Genomic DNA, 18,090 nt, shown 5'->3' with positions numbered 1-18,090 from the left:
CTTTGATAGTTTATTTATCAAACATATATTAAAGTGGCACAACACTTTAGACATATAGTTACCAAACAACAAACAGCTTTTTATAAAAATTTAATTCAAAAAGCTCTATGATTAACAGCTCTCCCAAACAACTATACTTGCGTCATTGGTGAGCTTTTTTTTTTTTTTAATTTTATTTGCCGCATTTACCTCCATTGTAATAAAAAAATAAATATAATTGGGTCAAATCGTAGTTTAGTAGTCACAATCACTACACCTCCTGTGGCCAGAAAGTCTATGTAATCCCTTGTGGCCTGAAGGCCATGGGCCTACGGGGCCAAAATGGACAATCCAAATTTGAATTGGGTGGAGTTGAATCAAAAATTAATAAATTTAAATTCAAATCGAAAAATAGAACGGGTCTAAATTGAGACTTCGAGTCTTCGACCCGACCCATAGGTCGGTCAACCCAACTTATTTAAGTCTTAAAAATTATTGATAAAAATATGAAAATACAGTAGAAGGGCATATACGTGATTTCAAATATTTATTGAAATTACAATGAAAACTATTATTTATTTATTTCCTCGCGCTGGACCCTCCCATGACTCCACGATGCCTCGCCGGCGGTGGACCCTTTCCGCCCTCTCTCTTCTCCTTCTCCTCGCTCTCCTCCCCATCACCTCCTCCCTCCGCCCCTTCGTCCTCGTTATCACCAAAGACGACCTCAAGGATTCCCCGGATTCCGAACCCCCGGACGACTCCCCCGACTGGGATGATTTTGACGACCCCGGTTCCGCCTCCGACGACGATGAAGACCGCGACCCTGGCTCCTGGCGCCCCGTCTTCGAGACCTCCTCTTCTTCATCCAACTCGTCCTCCTCTGACGACCCCCGCGAGGACCTCTATATCTCCGGCATGCGCGCCATGATCTCCGCCGCCTCCTCCGGTGACCCCGACGCCTTGGACTCCGCCTCCTCTGACATAGAGGCCGCCGCCTCCGCCGGCCACCGCCACGCCCAGTCCGCCCTCGCCTTCCTCTTCGGCACCGGCCTCGCCCGCCCCCAGAGCCGCCCCAGATCCTTCCTCTACCATCACTTCGCCGCCGAGGCCGGCAACATGCAGTCCAAGATGGTCCTTGCCTATACCTACTTCCGCCAGGACGTGAGCGCTCCCAAAACCCTCTAAAACTACACTTTTTTTCCCAAATTCCCTGTAAAAATCCAATCATTTTTTCCAACTCCCAAGAACCCTAATCTTTCTTTAATTATCATCCAATCTCGTGCGCCTGTGCAGTTGTACGACAAGGCGGTGGCGCTCTATGCGGAGCTGGCGGAGGCGGCGGTTGCGAGCTTCTTGATCTCGAAGGAGCCGCCGGTGATCGAGCCCGTCCGGATCCACAGCGGGACCGAGGAGAACAAGGAGGCACTTAGGAAGTCCCGGGGAGAGGACGATGAGGGCGTCCAGATCACGGAGTACCAGGCGCACAAGGGCAACGCTGCTGCGATGTACGCGATGGGTGTGCTGTATTACTATGGGCTCAGAGGGTTGAGGCCCGATTACGCCAAGGCGGTGTATTGGTTCTCTAAGGCTGTGGAGAAGAGGGACCCGAGGGCCATGGAGCTGCTTGGGGAGATCTATGCAAGAGGTGCTGGAGTTGAGAGGAATTATACAAAGGCTTTTGAATGGCTCACGCTCGCATCCAGGCAGCAGTATTATTCAGCGTACAATGGACTGGGGTATCTCTATGTCAAAGGCTATGGAGTAGAGAAGAAAAACTTCACCAAAGTAAGTTCTTCCGTTGCTAGTTAGCGAGCCACAAAAGTTTTGCAGGACAGTATTTAGTGGTTAGTATAATTAAAGCAGAATATTTGACAACACAATTATACTGGATGTAAAAACACAACAGTATTTTACCCTTTTGTGTTTATTTTCCTGACTTGGATTTATTGAACACTTAGGTGGACAGACAAATTTAACATATCTAAACGTGATTTATGGAGTAGTAAGGTACTATAAGACCGGTATATGCCTCACATGCATTGGAGATGGAAGGTAAAATTTCAGATTATGCGTTGAACACGGAGGATGAGATTTAATTCATTGACTGGAAATTATTATTTATAAGGATCAAGAAACTCCTTGGATTAATGCTTTTTGAATGCAGTTTTCAATTGGAAAAATTGAATATTTCTAGAGGGGATTGAGAGGAACGTGGTTATTATTAAGTTTCATAAGGGAAGTTTCATACTTACAGTCATATGCTTTCATATATAATTTAAAGAACGTTTATGATGGTTATTTTTTAAAAAAAATGAAGAAAAAGATGAGTGGACATATATCACTTTAGGGGATTTTTAATATTTGAGAGGGCCTTCTAGAAATTTAAAAGTATTGTTGTAGGCAAGGTTGGTAGCGCCATCTCGAATTGCCTCGTTCGGGGCGTATCGAGTCATATCAGGGGCGATCGGCATGGTTCCGCCTCCCAATCCGAAACATAAGCAAGGGCGGGGGAGATGGAGAAGTGGAGGAAAAGAGAGAGAAAGAGAGGAAGGAAGGGAGGGGGGGATTACGATCAACACTATTCAACTGATTTTTTAATTAGTTCAGAACATGGGATTGGGTTATGGGGATCTATGTTTAGAAAAATTTGATGGGAAAAATTTCATAAGGTCAAATGTCTGTTTAGTTGTCCTATTACGATGACATGGAAGATGATATTGTTGAAGGGGAATCTTTTATTAGCAAAGTTCTTTTAGCATCGAGCAAAGTAAAAGGGCTGACATTACAGAATGCTTGCTGCTTATAGTAATGCTTAGATATGTTGGTTGTGCTGTCATGCTTTTTTGTTGCTTTTTATTCATTAAAACTATTATGTTGGTTGTGCTGTCTTGCTTTTTTGTTGCTTTTTATTCATTAAAACTATTCATCTTAATTCTTGGATAAAATAAGGAAAAAAAAGGGAACATACACTTTATCAGCTGAAACATTTGAAATTTTCTCCCTTCCAAGTCCATGATTGTCATGAAGGAGTGTTGCTAAATGCGCAAGAAGGAAAGAGACAGATGTTGCATCATAACCTGGTACTGACATGGAGAGAGAGAGAGATGTGGCAGAGCTGGTGGTTCTCCAACGATGAAGCTGGTGGGGTAGCAGCGGTAACGAAAGGAATAGAATGCTTCTGATGTAGGGGAGAAAGGGAAGGAGAATATGGGATTGGAAGAGCTGCAGCAGCGGAGTGGTGAAGCTATGAAGAAGAGATAGGGTTCGGAGAGGTGGTGGTGGCCATCTCGCTCTTCTCCAAATCAGGGCTATGATCTAAGATGGAGATAAAGATCTTTCTCCCTCTTGCTACAAATAATGGCCCATTACTTTCCTTATTTACAGTACTTGCCATTCATTCCTGGACTGGCCACTTCCGGTCAGCGAACAATTATCTTGGTTATTCATTTCATGATGGATAGATGATAATGCAAAGTGTCAAAAAAAGGGCATGAAAAATTAAGGAGCACTATGCCAAAGCCTTACCGTATATATTAATTTATACAGAGTTGGAGCATATAGTTTGTGCTAAATATTTGGTAAAATATTTGACAGCTTTGAAATTAATGGGCCACGAAAATTGAAGATTTGTGTCATGGATTTTGATCTACAGATTCAACACCTTTAAAAGTATCTAGAAACCAAAACTCCGTATATCTTGATAATCTCTGGCCTATGCATCATCTGGATGTGAAAAAATGAAGAATACCATCTATGCTAGCATTCTAAAGTACATGATAGGGTATATGAATTGAAAATCCATTTTGTCAGTCATGATTTACTTATCTTAACGTGCATAAAGATTGAAAGATTTTGATGCCTAGATAATAGCAAAATATTGTATCATACCACCAAAACTATGATTGTAGTTAAAAATCATATCATATTAAAGCCGTCCATTTCTGCATCTTCTTGTTACTTAGATTAGAGACCAGCAAAAAAATATGATTTCTGGATTTTAGGCATGTCAAGTGGCATACATCATAATTAATGGCATGAATCTGATTTGGAGGATCCACTATTGATTTTCAATATTGCCTCTGAGAGAATTCTTGTTAAACCGCAGAATAATGCTTTTGTGATGCATTTTCTACTTTATTTATTTTCTCATGAAGGATTTATGTCATTACCTTTGTATGGCCAACATTACTCTTTCAATGTCATATAGTACTAAAGCCAAGGTTTGTCGTACCGGCCCGAACCGGGCGGTATGCGGCGTACTGTACCATTCCGGTTCGGTACCGGTACGGATTGCATATCGGCATTCGGTATGCCAAAAAAATTTCGTATTGTACTGTACCAATATTGTACTAGTGTGGCACTGGTATAGGGTCCGGTACCAAGACGGCGAACTTTGACTAAAATTTTTCTCTCTCTTTTTTTTTTAATGATGTTTCACACATTTGGAGTTTAATTGTTGAAAGTTTGGCCATTAATTTTATGTGTTGTTGTTGGAAAGCATGCTTTACATACAAAGAGATGTCAGGTTTTTCAATGGTAATTATTATCAATGAACATGCTGCGACGAACTCGGTTGCAGCTAACATTATAACTAATGGATAGTAGCTGTAGGTTTTCTAATGCATTCTTATGAACCTTCCTAAAATTTTTGTATTGTGGTTGGAGGATCGTACCAAATTACATCTTGTTTATTCTACTTCTTGTTTGTTATTTCGTTTCTTTCTTCTCACCAGCTGATATATTTATTTATAGTATCGAGCAGTACTAAGAGATTCTTCCTTCCACCATTTTTATCTTATAATTCAAGACCTATGGGTTATCTCCAAAAAAAAAAGATTTAATAGTTTTTGGTTTATCTTTAGTATATAAGTCGATGTTCTGGTTATTATTATAAGTGGCAAACTTTTTGTAATTTAAGATATCCTGTAATTTCTATCTTAGATTACCCCAGGCTTTTATCATGGCCATGTCGTTTGGTGGCCAATACCGAGACGAACTGGATGTTGGTTTATCTTTATCGAGATGGTAAGCTGAGAAAATATGGAAAGGGCCCAAGATATTCCAGGACCTTAGCTGACATTATTGGAACTTGGATATCCAAATATCAACAGATTTAGTGAAATCAACATTAATAAAATTACTAATGCATTGATGTTTGGTATTTGATCATTTGAAAGGCTGATGATTTGTATATGCTATATTGATTGATGCCTTATAGCGATGCAAATTGAGATCCGAACCGAGATGAAAACCTTGGATTAGCCTTAGCTTAACCTTATATATAATATGCGAGAGGCAGCTTCTTTCTTTCAAAAGAATTTTGTATTTTTTGTCCGATTCTGTATGACATCACTTCTATTGTTTATTTTAAAAGCACTGAAATATGTCACGTGTCTTAAGAGGCAATCAATGTTTCCTTCTTATTACATAAAAACTTGCATTAAATGGGAAAGCTACTGTTTCAAATGAAAATGATCTAATTATATGAGGAATAGTTTATGGAATGCAAAATTGAGGTACTCTACTGATGCTGGTCCCAGGCTTGGCAAAGGTATAGTGTTAAAGTTAGATTGCTGATCAGTTATAAAGCAGGAACCTTAAATGAAAAATATCGTAGGTAAATGTCATATGTATTGTTGGTGAGGAAGGCTCATAAAGCTAGGTCCAAATATTCAGGACAAGGTTTGATATCATTTGTCACGGTTATGCAAGTTGATATTTAATCAAAGTTGACGGCCTAGTGATCCTCTAGGATGACAACTCTAATTACTTGGTCAAGTATACATCATGATGGAGAGTAGGAGAAGCTATATCCAATTGAATAAGAAATGATGGATGGATAATTGATGTTCCTCCTGATTTGTTATATGATTGCCACATGCTTGTTCGACTTGAGCAAAGATTTTAATAGGACAACTGAGAGGCTAATAATAATTCAATAGCTGAATTTTTGGGCTATAACATGACTCCTACTCATATAATGAGCTTTGGAATATGATGATTCAAATATTTAGTTAGAACGGGAACCTCTCATACATGAGAGAAAGCTTAACTAGTGGCATGAAAAAGAAATGTTACATGTGACAACCATAAAGAATAAAATGATGAAATTATAACTTGGATGGTATAATCATATGCAGATATTAGAGGGTACTTGGTTAGGAGAGTGGGTAAATTTGCGAGAGAGGATCTAAATAAGGGGAATGTTTAGAAAACTGGGATTGAAGACGTGAGAAAATTTGCATAGTTCATAAGTAAATGCAAGCTTACTTAGCTGTAGCATTTCTAAATAGTAGGTTCCATGTTCAGTGAAATTGCATCATTTATAACAGTTAGTTTTTGATTTGGCAATATTCTGTTCGACACAATTAGAGTTTGATAAATTAGTCAGCAGTTCAAAAAAAAGAGCATTACATTTTCCAGATTACATAAACCATTACAAACAATGAGATAAGGAATTGAAATACATGGGCTTTTATGATTGATCATATATGAAGCGTCGATATGAAAAGGGGATGGAATCATGAAAAAGAACATGAATGTGGTAAGGATACAACTATGTGCATATGTAGTTATATTTTTATTATAAATATTTCTAGTTTATCAACTCTAACTTCTAGGTCGTCCTTCTCTCTTTTAAGCTCTCCATGGCTCTCAATTAAGGAACACATAATGATGAAGACTAATGGGGGTTTTATTTATCTTAAATGAGTGTGGATCCAAATGTTGCCTGCATGACCAACTTGACCCATAAGTGAATAGAATAACATGAAAAAGTATCCAAGAAGTGTTTGAGAGGTACCTAGAATGTATCTCCACTGTATCTTTGACCAATTTTCCATTTTATAAACGGATACTTGTAAGAAGTATATGACACATACGGACGTACCTGAACTTATACTCTTGGTATTTGGTATGTATTGGCATCAAATACTGCTACTGTATCCATGCTTCATACTTGCTCCATGTACTATATAGTTATGTGTATTAAAATACTTGTCCTGCAATCAAGGTAGCTTGCTGATTATTTTGAAATACTTATGGTTCAGCTCTTAATGTCACTCACAGGCAAGAGAATATTTTGAGAAAGCCGCTGAAAATAAGGAGCCTGGAGGACATTATAACCTAGGTGTTTTGTATCTTAAGGGTATGGGTGTAAAAAAGGATGTGACATTGGCCTGCAAGCTTTTCCTTACTGCAGCTAATGCTGGTCAGCCAAAGGCTCTCTACCAAGTGGCAAAGTTGTTCCAAAAAGGCATTGGCTTTAAGAAGAATCTTCAGATGGTATTTTTCTTTCTAAACCACACTAATGATTATTTATTGTTTCGTGCATTAGTTGCTTCTATTTTTCATTCCCATACACTGATCTCACTTTGAAATATGTACGTGTTTTCCATGTTCTGAAGCAAGGAGACATCATGATTGTTCATATGCAACTAGCTTGCTAATGCCTGTAGCCTTAAACCATCCCTAACCCTTTTTTCCCACCATGATTTTCTCAATAAAAATATATTCAGCTTTTCTCACAGTATATAATACTATATATGCCAGTTCAAAGTGAAGTTTCTTGATTTTTGTATTGTTTTATAAAATACTGTTTTACTGTAATGTGCATTTGATATTTTACAGTTTCATTCTGAGTTGGCTTGCTGCCTAATGTGAAACTAATGTTTGATAATTTGAGGTTTAAAGTCAATTTGCTTGACAGCAGTATACTAGGTGATACTTTTAGATATTTGGCATGATCTTCTATTCCATCCGCATCTCCATCCACTTTTATTCTGCTTTTCTTACATTCTTTGTAGTTTTTTTTTTTATTTATATTTACATGCTTTGTAGTTAGGCTACATTTCTTCTTGCTCTAGCGCAAACCTTGTTTAACTTAAAAGATTATTATGTATGTCTGACACACCTTATGCAGTATGAGGTGGCTTTACTCTAGCCTTGTTTAAAAATTTTGCTAATTTTTCATAGTATATATATATATATATATATATATATATTAAATTTTTTAGATATTTTACATGCTCAGCCTATCTTACTAGATTATTTATTTCCTTTTGTTTCAATCTATCCTACTCTTTTCTCCTGCTTCTGCCCTTAAGACAAGGCCAGACGTCTGGGTTTGAGCATTGCATTTGATCTAGTCTAGCATCAAGCCTTTTTGGCGGTAACAACTGCTTGACAGAGTAAGCTGAACCAGCCAGATAACATGTAAACCCACCATTTTTGAAAGAAAAAAGTATGTTTAACTTGTAGCAGTGTCAAACTCATGCTTTACTTTGGTTCACGAAGTGATCATAGATGAATGTTGAACCAACTGGCAGGGCCTGTGATGTGCCATGCTAAGAGAAAAAATAAAAAAATTCGCTTATCATGATTTTTTAGTTAAAAATATTAAGAAAAACATAATTAATAGATGTTATCCCAACCTGTGCCAGGTATAGACTTAGGCAACACTTGAAACACTGGAAGTGTTAACCAAGTGTGAGTTGCTTCCTTGAAAGCTGTAGTTAAAATTTAAATACACAATATCATTATATCATAACCTTCCTGTGTCAAGTGAACATATTGGTTGGATGAACCAGTTTGGATCATATTGGACAATGTTTGTTTCAACATCTTGTATGAGTTTGAAACAGTATGCCACATACATCACATACTGGAGTTTGTTCAAATTATAGAATTAGGGGATAGAGTGATGGATACTTGGTGGAACGATTTTGTCAAAAAAACCCAGTTAATTCATCAAAATTATAGTAATTTCTTTATTGTCATGTGCAGTCATGATTATGGGTTTAACTATTCACTAAATGCGATGTCATTGAGGTCCTGAAGTTTTGTTGTTGGGTGACACCTGAAAAAGCAATCAATTGCTAGCTAAAGTTTCAAGAGCTTGTTTCTGGTTTTTGAAGTCTTAACATCTGTGTGTGAGATGTGGCATCGTATATGATTGCCGTATTTATATACTACATGTTCCAAAAACTTAGTTTTGCTTTTGGCCGAGGTTTTAGTTTTGACAGCTTCAGCAGGTCCAAGTGTCCAACTATTGCAACAATTTTGGCCAAAAATGGATGGATTCTGTGGCATGATATAATATACCATTATGATCTGTGGTTTACAAGTATTTGAGTGTACTGTATTTTGATGCATACATGTCTTAAGTTGTCTAGATCATGGTGATGCTGGACCTAATGCATATAAGCAATGGCAGGCCAAAAAGAGGAAAATTTATTAAGGCTTGATTAAAATTAAGTGCTTGATGTCTTAAACTGGGAAAAGAACGGATCTGATTAGGTTCCTAACTTAAGGAGAAAAGAGAGCTCATGTAGATGTCCTAGATAAGTGGGAGGCTGTCAAACTGTGGCAAAGATTTCGAGGGACTAAGAATGTCAAATGAGGTAAACTTAAAGGACAGAAATCAATGTTTAGGTTCAAGGAGATTAGAAGTGAAAAGAGTATTTCAGATCAGATCAAGCTTGATTGCAATATAGAACTGGCAGATACTAAGGAGGATATAACAGCAGTCAATTAATAAATGATATTGAGATGGAAGAGGCTTCAACATATGAGATTTTATATTCTGCAAATAAGCCAGCAAATAAGAAGAGTTCAAGTGGAAAATAATAAGAATGCAGAAATATAGTTGAAGAGAGAAGAAGAAACATGAAAATAAGAAGAATTAAAGAAGATTGGGAAGGGTAGCCATACCAGGCCTTTTTTTTTTAAAAAAAAAAGAACTTAATGACATGTTGTGTACAATGCTTTGGACACCTATTTTAGTTTTTTTTTTTCCACTTCTGAAGCCAGCCAGCCCCTGTCCTTTTATATTTTGGAGTCGTTGACTTCGACAATCTGGGGATTCAACTAAAAGGGCATCACTATTATCTAAAAGAAAATGGCCATTATTCACTGAACTGTAGCATGAGAGTGCTGACAGTAATTACCCATTTTTTATTGAAAAATACTTCTTAAGCTGCTGCTGCACACAATTAAATACAAAAGCCTCAAGAGTCAATATTAAACTAAAACTAAACTGTTTAAGCAGATTTTAGGCTTTAACTTGCTCTTTGAACCTGTTGCTGGAAATTGGACCCGGGGGCGGTCGTCGGCTGAGAAGGAGGAGCTCCGGTGCTGGAACGGCAGGAGGGGGCGGTCCGTCGACGGGCGGCGTTCTCCGGGAGACCTGCAACAAGCCGGTGGCTGGGGCTTCCGGCGCCGGCCCTCCGATGCTTAAGTCAGAGGGGGCTAATATGTAAGAGGAGAGGGGAGATGTTTTTCTGGGTTTTAGAGTTCAACCTCCTCCAAGGTGGAGGGGTTTCCCTTTTGTAGAGGGGGATTGTGTTATCTGTGAAGTGACAGGGCGAATGGTTCTTTTTTGGTCATAATTGAACATGATCGTGTGCATTAATATAGTGTCGTGGGAGATCAAACTGGAGTCAGTGAGTCGTCGTGGCTGATCAGACGTGGCGAAGTAGTTCAACTGCCTACCGTGGAGGGCTGGAGATCCGTAGATAACGAGCGCATTGATTGTTGAGCGAACCGGAGATCAGCAGAGGTCATACGCTTTAATGGTTGAGTGAACCGAAGATCAACAGAGGCCATACGCTTTAATGGTTGAGTGAGCCGGAGATTAGAACAGGCCATGCGCATTAATTGCTGACGGCGAAGTAGGGTATGGTCTCTGACTGAACTACGGAAGGGCGTGACGTTAGTGGGTGAGTGGTGAGGTTAGGTTTCTGAGGGCTCCCGAAGGAGATCAGACCGAGGTCGAATGCCATGACGGGGCATCCCGGAGTCCGGCATCTGGTCGGGCGCCGAGCCGAGCTAGTTGCCTTTAGGTCGGGCGCCTGCAGGTCGGGCGCCTCCTGGTCGGGCGCCCGCAGGTCGTTCTGGGATAACTTAGTTTTTCCCCTAACACTATCAGCGTTCTCCGGATCCAATTTCCAGCAACAGTACCCATTGATTGGAGGGCTGTGGATCAACAACACTTTCATATATGAACTCTCATGCATATTCAGCCCTCTGTTGCTTGGATCGACCATTGCAAAGCCTTCTGGGCTGGTACTTCCATTGTTGCCATTCTCCCTTACTGTGCCGCAAGGAACCTTTGACCGCTGCTGCGCTATAGTCAGTATTAGCACAAGTGATAATGTCTATTTTTTGTGCCAAGTTGATGTATAGGTAGGAGACCTTCAAAAACAATGGAAAAACAATCTATTTTTTCTTTTTTTTTTCTCCCTTCAATTGTTAGACATTTCCATCAAACTGAAAGTGTGAAACAACTGGATAATACATATCTTCATAGAGCAAGAAATGAGCAAAGGAGCAAGCAGACAGTGGAACAGAGTCTTTTAGATTTGCATTTTACAGCAAGGATGACATTGAATTTGATGTTCGAAAAAAGCTCCCAGCACACTTTCCCTTTGCTCTTAGGAACAAACTTTTGCATGCACGAAAAATAAGGTCTCCGGTATAATAACAATTCAATCTAGGTTTGTTCTTTCTAAGGCCAACTCTACTACTAGGAATGATCCTTGATTTCTGATGTAACATAGTTATTCATATTGTCTTTTCTCTGTGGCCTAAATTGTTGAATAAATGAGATCAAATACTTTTTTAGGAACTTGTATGCATATGACCTGAAATTTTGATCCCATAAGACGTATCGTAGGTTGGTTTGTAGCTCAGTATTAGATGAGTCTTTAGGTTTAGAATTTAATTTCTGTTTTTTTCCCCTTATCTTCGAACTGAATGCAGCTATATGTTTTGGTGTTGTGACTATCTATGTGTCCTTTTCAACTAGATAATATATAGTTTGGTGTATCGTTGTGATGCATGTTTTAAATGTATCATTTTTTTGAGCAAGTTAAAATGCCAAGACATGATTAGGTATATAATATCATTTTTTTAAAAAAGAACATTTGTCATAAATTTAGTTTGAGGGCTAGGATTTGTTTAGTTGAATCAGAGGTGCAAATCAAGTTGGGGATTTATTTGTTAAAAATATGTTGCCAATTCAAGCTCTGAACAGTTATTGTTACTATTAATTTTTTAGGTGCATGGCCGCCTTTTACTGTTCACTTTTCTTTTTAACAAAGAGTTAGATTTAAATCTAGGATTTGGTTAGTTAAGAACTTAACATACATCATTAAGGCACTTCAAGGAACCGAGTTGACTTGATCTTCCTAATGCATGTGCTGGAATCACCTATGGAGGAGGAAAGGTGTCTCCTTTAGTAACTGTTTTAAATGAAAGGTTATGCCAGCAGCTAATTGCCTTGTGCAATGACATCGTCATATTATTTTCCAAATACAACATCTGCTGCAATAACTTGCTGCCATTTGTAATTGTTGCACTGAAGTGACTTGGTTTGAAGAATCATGAAGACTTGGAGTCTCTTATTATGTCATCTGTCTGAAAAGAGTACAAAATTGATTATGTCATGCATCCAACTCCTTAAATCCAATTTGTAAAGCTTTTGATATAATTAGACAGGAAAAATAAGTTAGAACACAAAATATTTTCTTATTTCTCAATCATTTTTCACTCCATTATTTTAATTATCCATTATTCATGTAGCATTCTTACAATTAAAGATATTGACTTGTGTCAAGGTACCGTTATCCCCAACTGCTAATTACAGTTGTGTGGTATGTTCTCTTGATTTAATGTACTATATTATTGATTTGTTTCTTCCTTCTGGGTTCAGGCTACACTATTGTACAAAACAGTAGCGGAGAGGGGACCTTGGAGTTCCTTGTCAAGATGGGCGTTAGAGTCCTACTTGAAAGGTGATGTGGGAAAAGCACTCTTTCTATATTCTAGAATGGCAGAGCTGGGATATGAGGTGGCACAAAGCAACGCTGCATGGCTCCTTGATAAATATGGGGAACAAAGCATGTGCATGGGAGAATCTGGCTTTTGCACAGACACGGAGAGGCATCTTCGTGCGCATTCTCTGTGGTGGCAAGCATCAGAGCAGGGTAATGAACATGCTGCTTTGTTGATTGGGGATGCTTACTACTATGGCCGGGTATGTATTGTTTGATAATGATTATTAGATTATATACTTGGCTGGTGTCCTAAAATAGTCTGAGTAAATTGTTCAATTCACTTGACATATCTTTGTTAGCTCCGAATTGCTTATTTCAACTGTGCATAAATGCATTTCTATGTACATGCTTCGAAGACATGATACAGTTGAATAAACGTGAATGGCAGTATCAATAGTTTAACAATATTTTAAACAGGCTTCTTGTGTATATATCATCATCTGAATGGGTGCTATACCGGAACCACTTTTGTCAGATCCGATTAGCTGAGGAATGGTAGATACTTTATAATTAATTTTCACATTTATTTTGGTTGCTTGTGTGCGTCATGGCCCAGACTTGGAAGTGTACTTTTGGTCATAGGTAGAGCTGATCAAAACCGGGCTCGGGCCGGGCTCGGGCCGGGCTCTACAGCAGAAATTAGGCCCGATGGCTATGCCCAGACCCGGCCCGGCCCGACTGTCGGGCTTAAATTTTTGTCCAGGCCCGACCCAACCTTATAAATCTGGTCCCAGGCCCGACCCGACGGGCCCGACCCGAGAGGCCCGACCCGACACCCGACCCGACAGGCCCGACCCGACACCCACCTCCCTCCCCCCCCCACCTCTCTCTCTCTCTCTCTCTCTCTCTCTTCCATCCTGCACCTCGTAGCCGGGATCGAGCTCGAAGAGGAGGAGGACTGCCGGCTCGCACCCGGCCGTCACGGCGGCGATGGTCTCGCGGAGGCGGTCCACGCAGTCGACGAAGTCGAGATAAGGGGGGACGGCGCGGTTGATGCGGGCGTGGAGGACCTTGGTGGCCATGGCCTGCGAGCGGTGCCACCGCCTCGGTGACCGCGTCCAGGGAGTCGAGGCCGAGGGAGAGGCGGGCGTCCACGGCGGCGAGGCCTTTGTCCTTGCGGGTGGAGGCACGGAGAATGGAGACGATGTTGGAGCGGGAGGCGCGGAGCGCGGCGATCACCGCCTCGTCGTTGTCGTCGACCGCTATCGTCGCTCGCTACTCCTCCTGGTGCGGCGGCTCTCAGCGAGGGAGGGGGGGTGCGGCGGCTCTCAGCGGGGGGGGGGGGGGGGGTGCGGCGGCTCTCAGCGAGGGAAGGAGGGGGGGTGCGGCGGCTCTCAGCGAGGGGGGTGGGTGGGTGGGTTTGGTTTAGGACTTTAGTCTAGGGTTTCTCAAAAAAAAAAATTTAATATATTATATTAATGTTTTATGGTCGGGCCGGGCCGAACCGGGCCATTTTTAAAAGTTTCCAGGCCCGGCCCGATTTTTTTGGTCGGGCCGCTTTTCCTGCCCAGGCCCGACCCATGGGCGCTTTTTCAATGCCCAAGCCCGAAAATTTTCGGGCCGGGCCGGGCGGGCTGGGCGGGCCAGAAGGCCCGTGATCACCTCTAGTCATAGGCCATCCTCATGCTTGATTTTAATGCTAAAGGTCAATATACAAACAATTTCTCTTAGGCATCAATAACGCTTCCTGATTGGAGATAAGCTTAATGAGCTACATCCAATGTTGTTAAGATTGGGACTGAGTTGTCTAATTTGATCAGATATACTTGTAGATCGTACGATTTTTTATCTGAATTCTTTCAGAAATTCCTAAATATAAAAGAATGTGAAAATTGACATATGAGTCGACTATGAAGTGGATGAATGGAGAATAAAAAGTATACATGCAAGTCTATTTTTCACCAATTTAGGCCCATATATAGTATTTCTAATGAACATACGTTCTATTTGGTTATCAAGATTTTTATATACTAGCTCTCTATTTGATTATCCTTTTATGTATAATTTTTTAGAATAAACAAAGATAAAACTTTAACATATGGCTGTAAAACAATGCAGAAGCTTGCATCTTATTTTTAACTCTATGAATGAACTCCAGCAACAGACTTGCTAATTCTACATGTAAGATTTATTAGTGATATGTAATTTAAGAACTACATGGTCAAAGAAATTGTAGAAAATGGACCTACTCATGATTTGATATGCAAATAACACAATCAGTTGGATCCTTTGATCCAAAGAAACGTATACTCCATTATATGGATCTAAATCTTGTGATCCTAAACTGATCCTAATCCAAGGATGGGATCCATATCATTTAGGGCCATTTTGATTTGGATTGTAAGATCCAGATCATGAATAGTAAAATGTAATAACAATGGCTATGTCTAACTCAGACTCCGCCTTAATTGCTGCCCAATGGCCTGCTCTTAGACATGCAGGAAATGGTTGACAAGCCTCGCTTGGTTGGGTCCAAGGCCATTTTCAGCTACCTCAGTTTACTATTTTCCAACCATGCCTGAGACTTGCTTTTTGTTATTTAGCTGTAAACTATTGCCAATTCTAAGCAAAACTGATTCTTGTTATAACAATACCAGATTCATTGAAAAGCTGTCTGTTGACAGAGCACTTCCATTCTTGAATATAAGACAAGCACTATATTTATCCATTCTATAATCAGAAGAACCTAGTGGGATGTGCAAAAGATATACTACTGACTTGTTATCAGATATTCGACAGACCTTCATCTCTGATTGCTGTTTTTTGTTGTTGCAGGGCACTGAGAGAGACTATGAACGTGCAGCGGAAGCATACATGCATGCTCAATCACAGTCCAATGCTCAGGCAATGTTCAATCTTGGATACATGCACGAGCATGGCCAAGGACTTCCTTTGGATCTTCATTTGGCAAAACGGTATTATGATCAAGCCCTTGAGATTGATCCTGCAGCAAAGTTGCCTGTTACTTTGGCACTTACGAGCTTGTGGATACGAAAGAACCATGCTGACAGCCTCCTGGTAAATTGTTTTCTTTCATCTTTTAACCCCTAATGTGCAAGCAGCTGTTAAAGTCAATGGCTGATACCATTGGTTATCTGGATATGGCTTTAAAAAGGCTTTTTCTAAAATTAGCACAAAGGCGTCTTCAGTTTGTTCGATTAAGAAGTAGTAGTATGTAACTGTCCTTTGCGGCAGCTTAAGAATACTAGGACTATATTTCACTGAAGAAACTTACCATTGTTTGAGGTTTGGACTTTGATAGACCAACTATGGCTAATTGGAACTAAAATCTTAATGACCTTATTTTATCACTCTTATGACATGCTCAGGCTGGCTTCAGACGTGGAAGTTCTGAGCGTTTCAACAATGCAACTCTGAGTTGTCCACTTTGTATGGGCCTTTGGCAAGATAATTAAATGTCAAAGAAATGTAATTCAACAATGCAACTCTGAGTTGTCATATTGTGCCCTCTCATGTAGTGCAGAATATTCTGTTTCACACAAGAGATGCGTGCTGGAAAAGTGCCACATTGCATAGTTTCATGTATGAGTATTTGGTCATTTTGGCACTGCTGTTAACGTCGTTTCTTTAGTGGTTGAGGTTCGCATCACTTTTCAGTTGGAACTAACCAATAGTTTTAGAATCAAAAAAGCTGTTCACTTGCTGAGACAAAATGCCTTTATATACCTTTCAATCTTTCATTTTAATTATTTTATTATCTGCCAAAAAGCAGTGCTGATCTGCATCTGTTGTAGCCTTTTTTTTAAAAAAAAGTATGCGGTGTATCTTGTGCTTTGAGGGCTGTTTTCTCTGTTCTTGTAGACAAATTCAGGAATTTCTATTATGTGTTTCAGGTTAAGTTGATTGATTCACTCCCTGAGATTTTTCCAAGAATTGAGGCATGGGTAGAGGAAGTACTCATGGATGAAGGCAATGCAACTATATTGACCCTCTTTGCATGCCTCCTGGCTGTCCTTTACCTCCGTGAACGGCAAAGACGGCATGCTGTAGTGCACCCTCTTCAGCCTGATGGTGCGCCCAACTAACGCAGGGGAGGGAAAATCATTGAAGTCAGCTTCCTGTTGTGCAGCCTGCAAACTTCGATAAGAAGTCAGTGCCTGTTAAAATGGTAAGTTCATTGCATGGCTAATTCAGTTGGGTTCACAGAAAAAGGTCGCAATCTCTCTCAACTTGATATGCAAATGTTCCTTTATAACATTACCATACTGGAGTAAATGGATGGGGGAGGTGCTACATACTGACTGCTAGAAGAGATATCCACAGCTCATGGTGGATAATATTTTGTATTTTTTTAAGACAAAAGCTATACGATTTCATTGAACAATACCCACAACCCATTATGTTATTTCCCTGGTAATCTCTGAATTTTCTTAAATCCGACCTAATGCTAATATTCAAATAAGCAATGCCATTATAGCGTCTGTTGCCTCCGGCTAACTCCAAGGTCAGTGAGAATCGAGCCGAATGAGGCGGTTGAGGTGTGGAAGAGTTGATTTCTTCCAAGAATAGCTTGCAAGAAGCTCACTTGTTGGAAAGTTTTCGGCTGGGAATCCTCCGATTCCTAAGTGAGAATAGAGAGGCAATAATATGAAAGGAAGAATTCTTAGTGGAGTAGAGTTCTTTGAATAAGCTTGCCTGAGAACCTTCAGTCTCCCTCTTTTTTATAGGGTAGTCAACTGTATCCTTTTTTTATAGAGTAGGCAATTGTATGGTTATCTGATTTGATGCATCGTGTGTTAATGGCTAGCTGTATGTTTATGGCATGGAAAACATTCTACGTGAGCAGCATACGACGTTGATCATGCGCTGATAGCAGTGCTGCCATAACTGCCCGTTGTCATAATTGTCGGTTATTATTAGCATGTGTAGATCGGCTACTCGTCTTTTGCTGAAGTTGTTCATTTCGGTTTATACCGAGGTGAAGAAGATTGGTTTAATCTGAGGTCAAGATGCCAACATTTCTCCCATTAGCGTCTATGTTCAGGAAAAATTAGAAAGTTGTCATGTTATATTTTGGTTGATTTACCTTAGAATACTAACATTTGAAATCTAGACGTGCCGAATATATGCTGAAAATATACGGATTTGACACTTCTTGACTGGGATGCATCCACAGACCTGATTGTCCCTTGGCTTAATGTACTCTGCATGACAAGTGCATCCCGATTTGGTCATCTTGATATGGCCGGACTTAAACCATCGCTGTTCTTGAAAAATAAATAGCAAAAGATGACGAACTATTTTTAAAAGA

At 39.9% G+C, this 18,090-nt stretch overlaps 1 protein-coding gene and 1 long non-coding RNA gene across 3 annotated transcripts; both read left to right on the top strand.

Moving 5' to 3' along the window:
- The first annotated feature begins 565 nt into the window (after window positions 1–565).
- LOC103696131 (ERAD-associated E3 ubiquitin-protein ligase component HRD3-like) lies at window positions 566–17,184 on the top strand. 2 transcript variants are annotated; one of them, XM_039128983.3, is made up of 6 exons: window positions 567–1,143; window positions 1,276–1,767; window positions 7,051–7,266; window positions 12,695–13,018; window positions 15,594–15,836; window positions 16,673–17,184. In XM_039128983.3, exons 1-6 carry the CDS (start codon window positions 595–597, stop codon window positions 16,862–16,864), a joined length of 2,016 nt encoding a protein of 671 aa, XP_038984911.2. In that variant the 5' UTR covers window positions 567–594; the 3' UTR covers window positions 16,865–17,184. The 2 variants fall into 2 exon arrangements, with proteins under 2 accessions (XP_088578259.1, XP_038984911.2); XM_088722133.2 differs by lacking the exon at window positions 12,695–13,018 and having other exon boundaries at window positions 566–1,143.
- LOC148703527 (uncharacterized) lies at window positions 13,031–14,998 on the top strand. The gene is made up of 2 exons (XR_015987245.1): window positions 13,031–13,400; window positions 14,433–14,998. It is a non-coding gene; the product is annotated as an uncharacterized LOC148703527 (long non-coding RNA).
- Window positions 17,185–18,090: the final 906 nt, after the last annotated feature.

The sequence above is a fragment of the Phoenix dactylifera genome, chromosome 5, assembly GCF_051530095.1.
Source record: "Phoenix dactylifera cultivar Ajwa chromosome 5, Ajwa_hap1_PhDact_Kaust_v1.1, whole genome shotgun sequence".
NCBI lineage: Eukaryota > Viridiplantae > Streptophyta > Magnoliopsida > Arecales > Arecaceae > Phoenix > Phoenix dactylifera.
The sequence above is the reverse complement of the archived record's forward strand: the minus strand, read 5'-3'. Positions and strand labels throughout refer to the sequence as shown.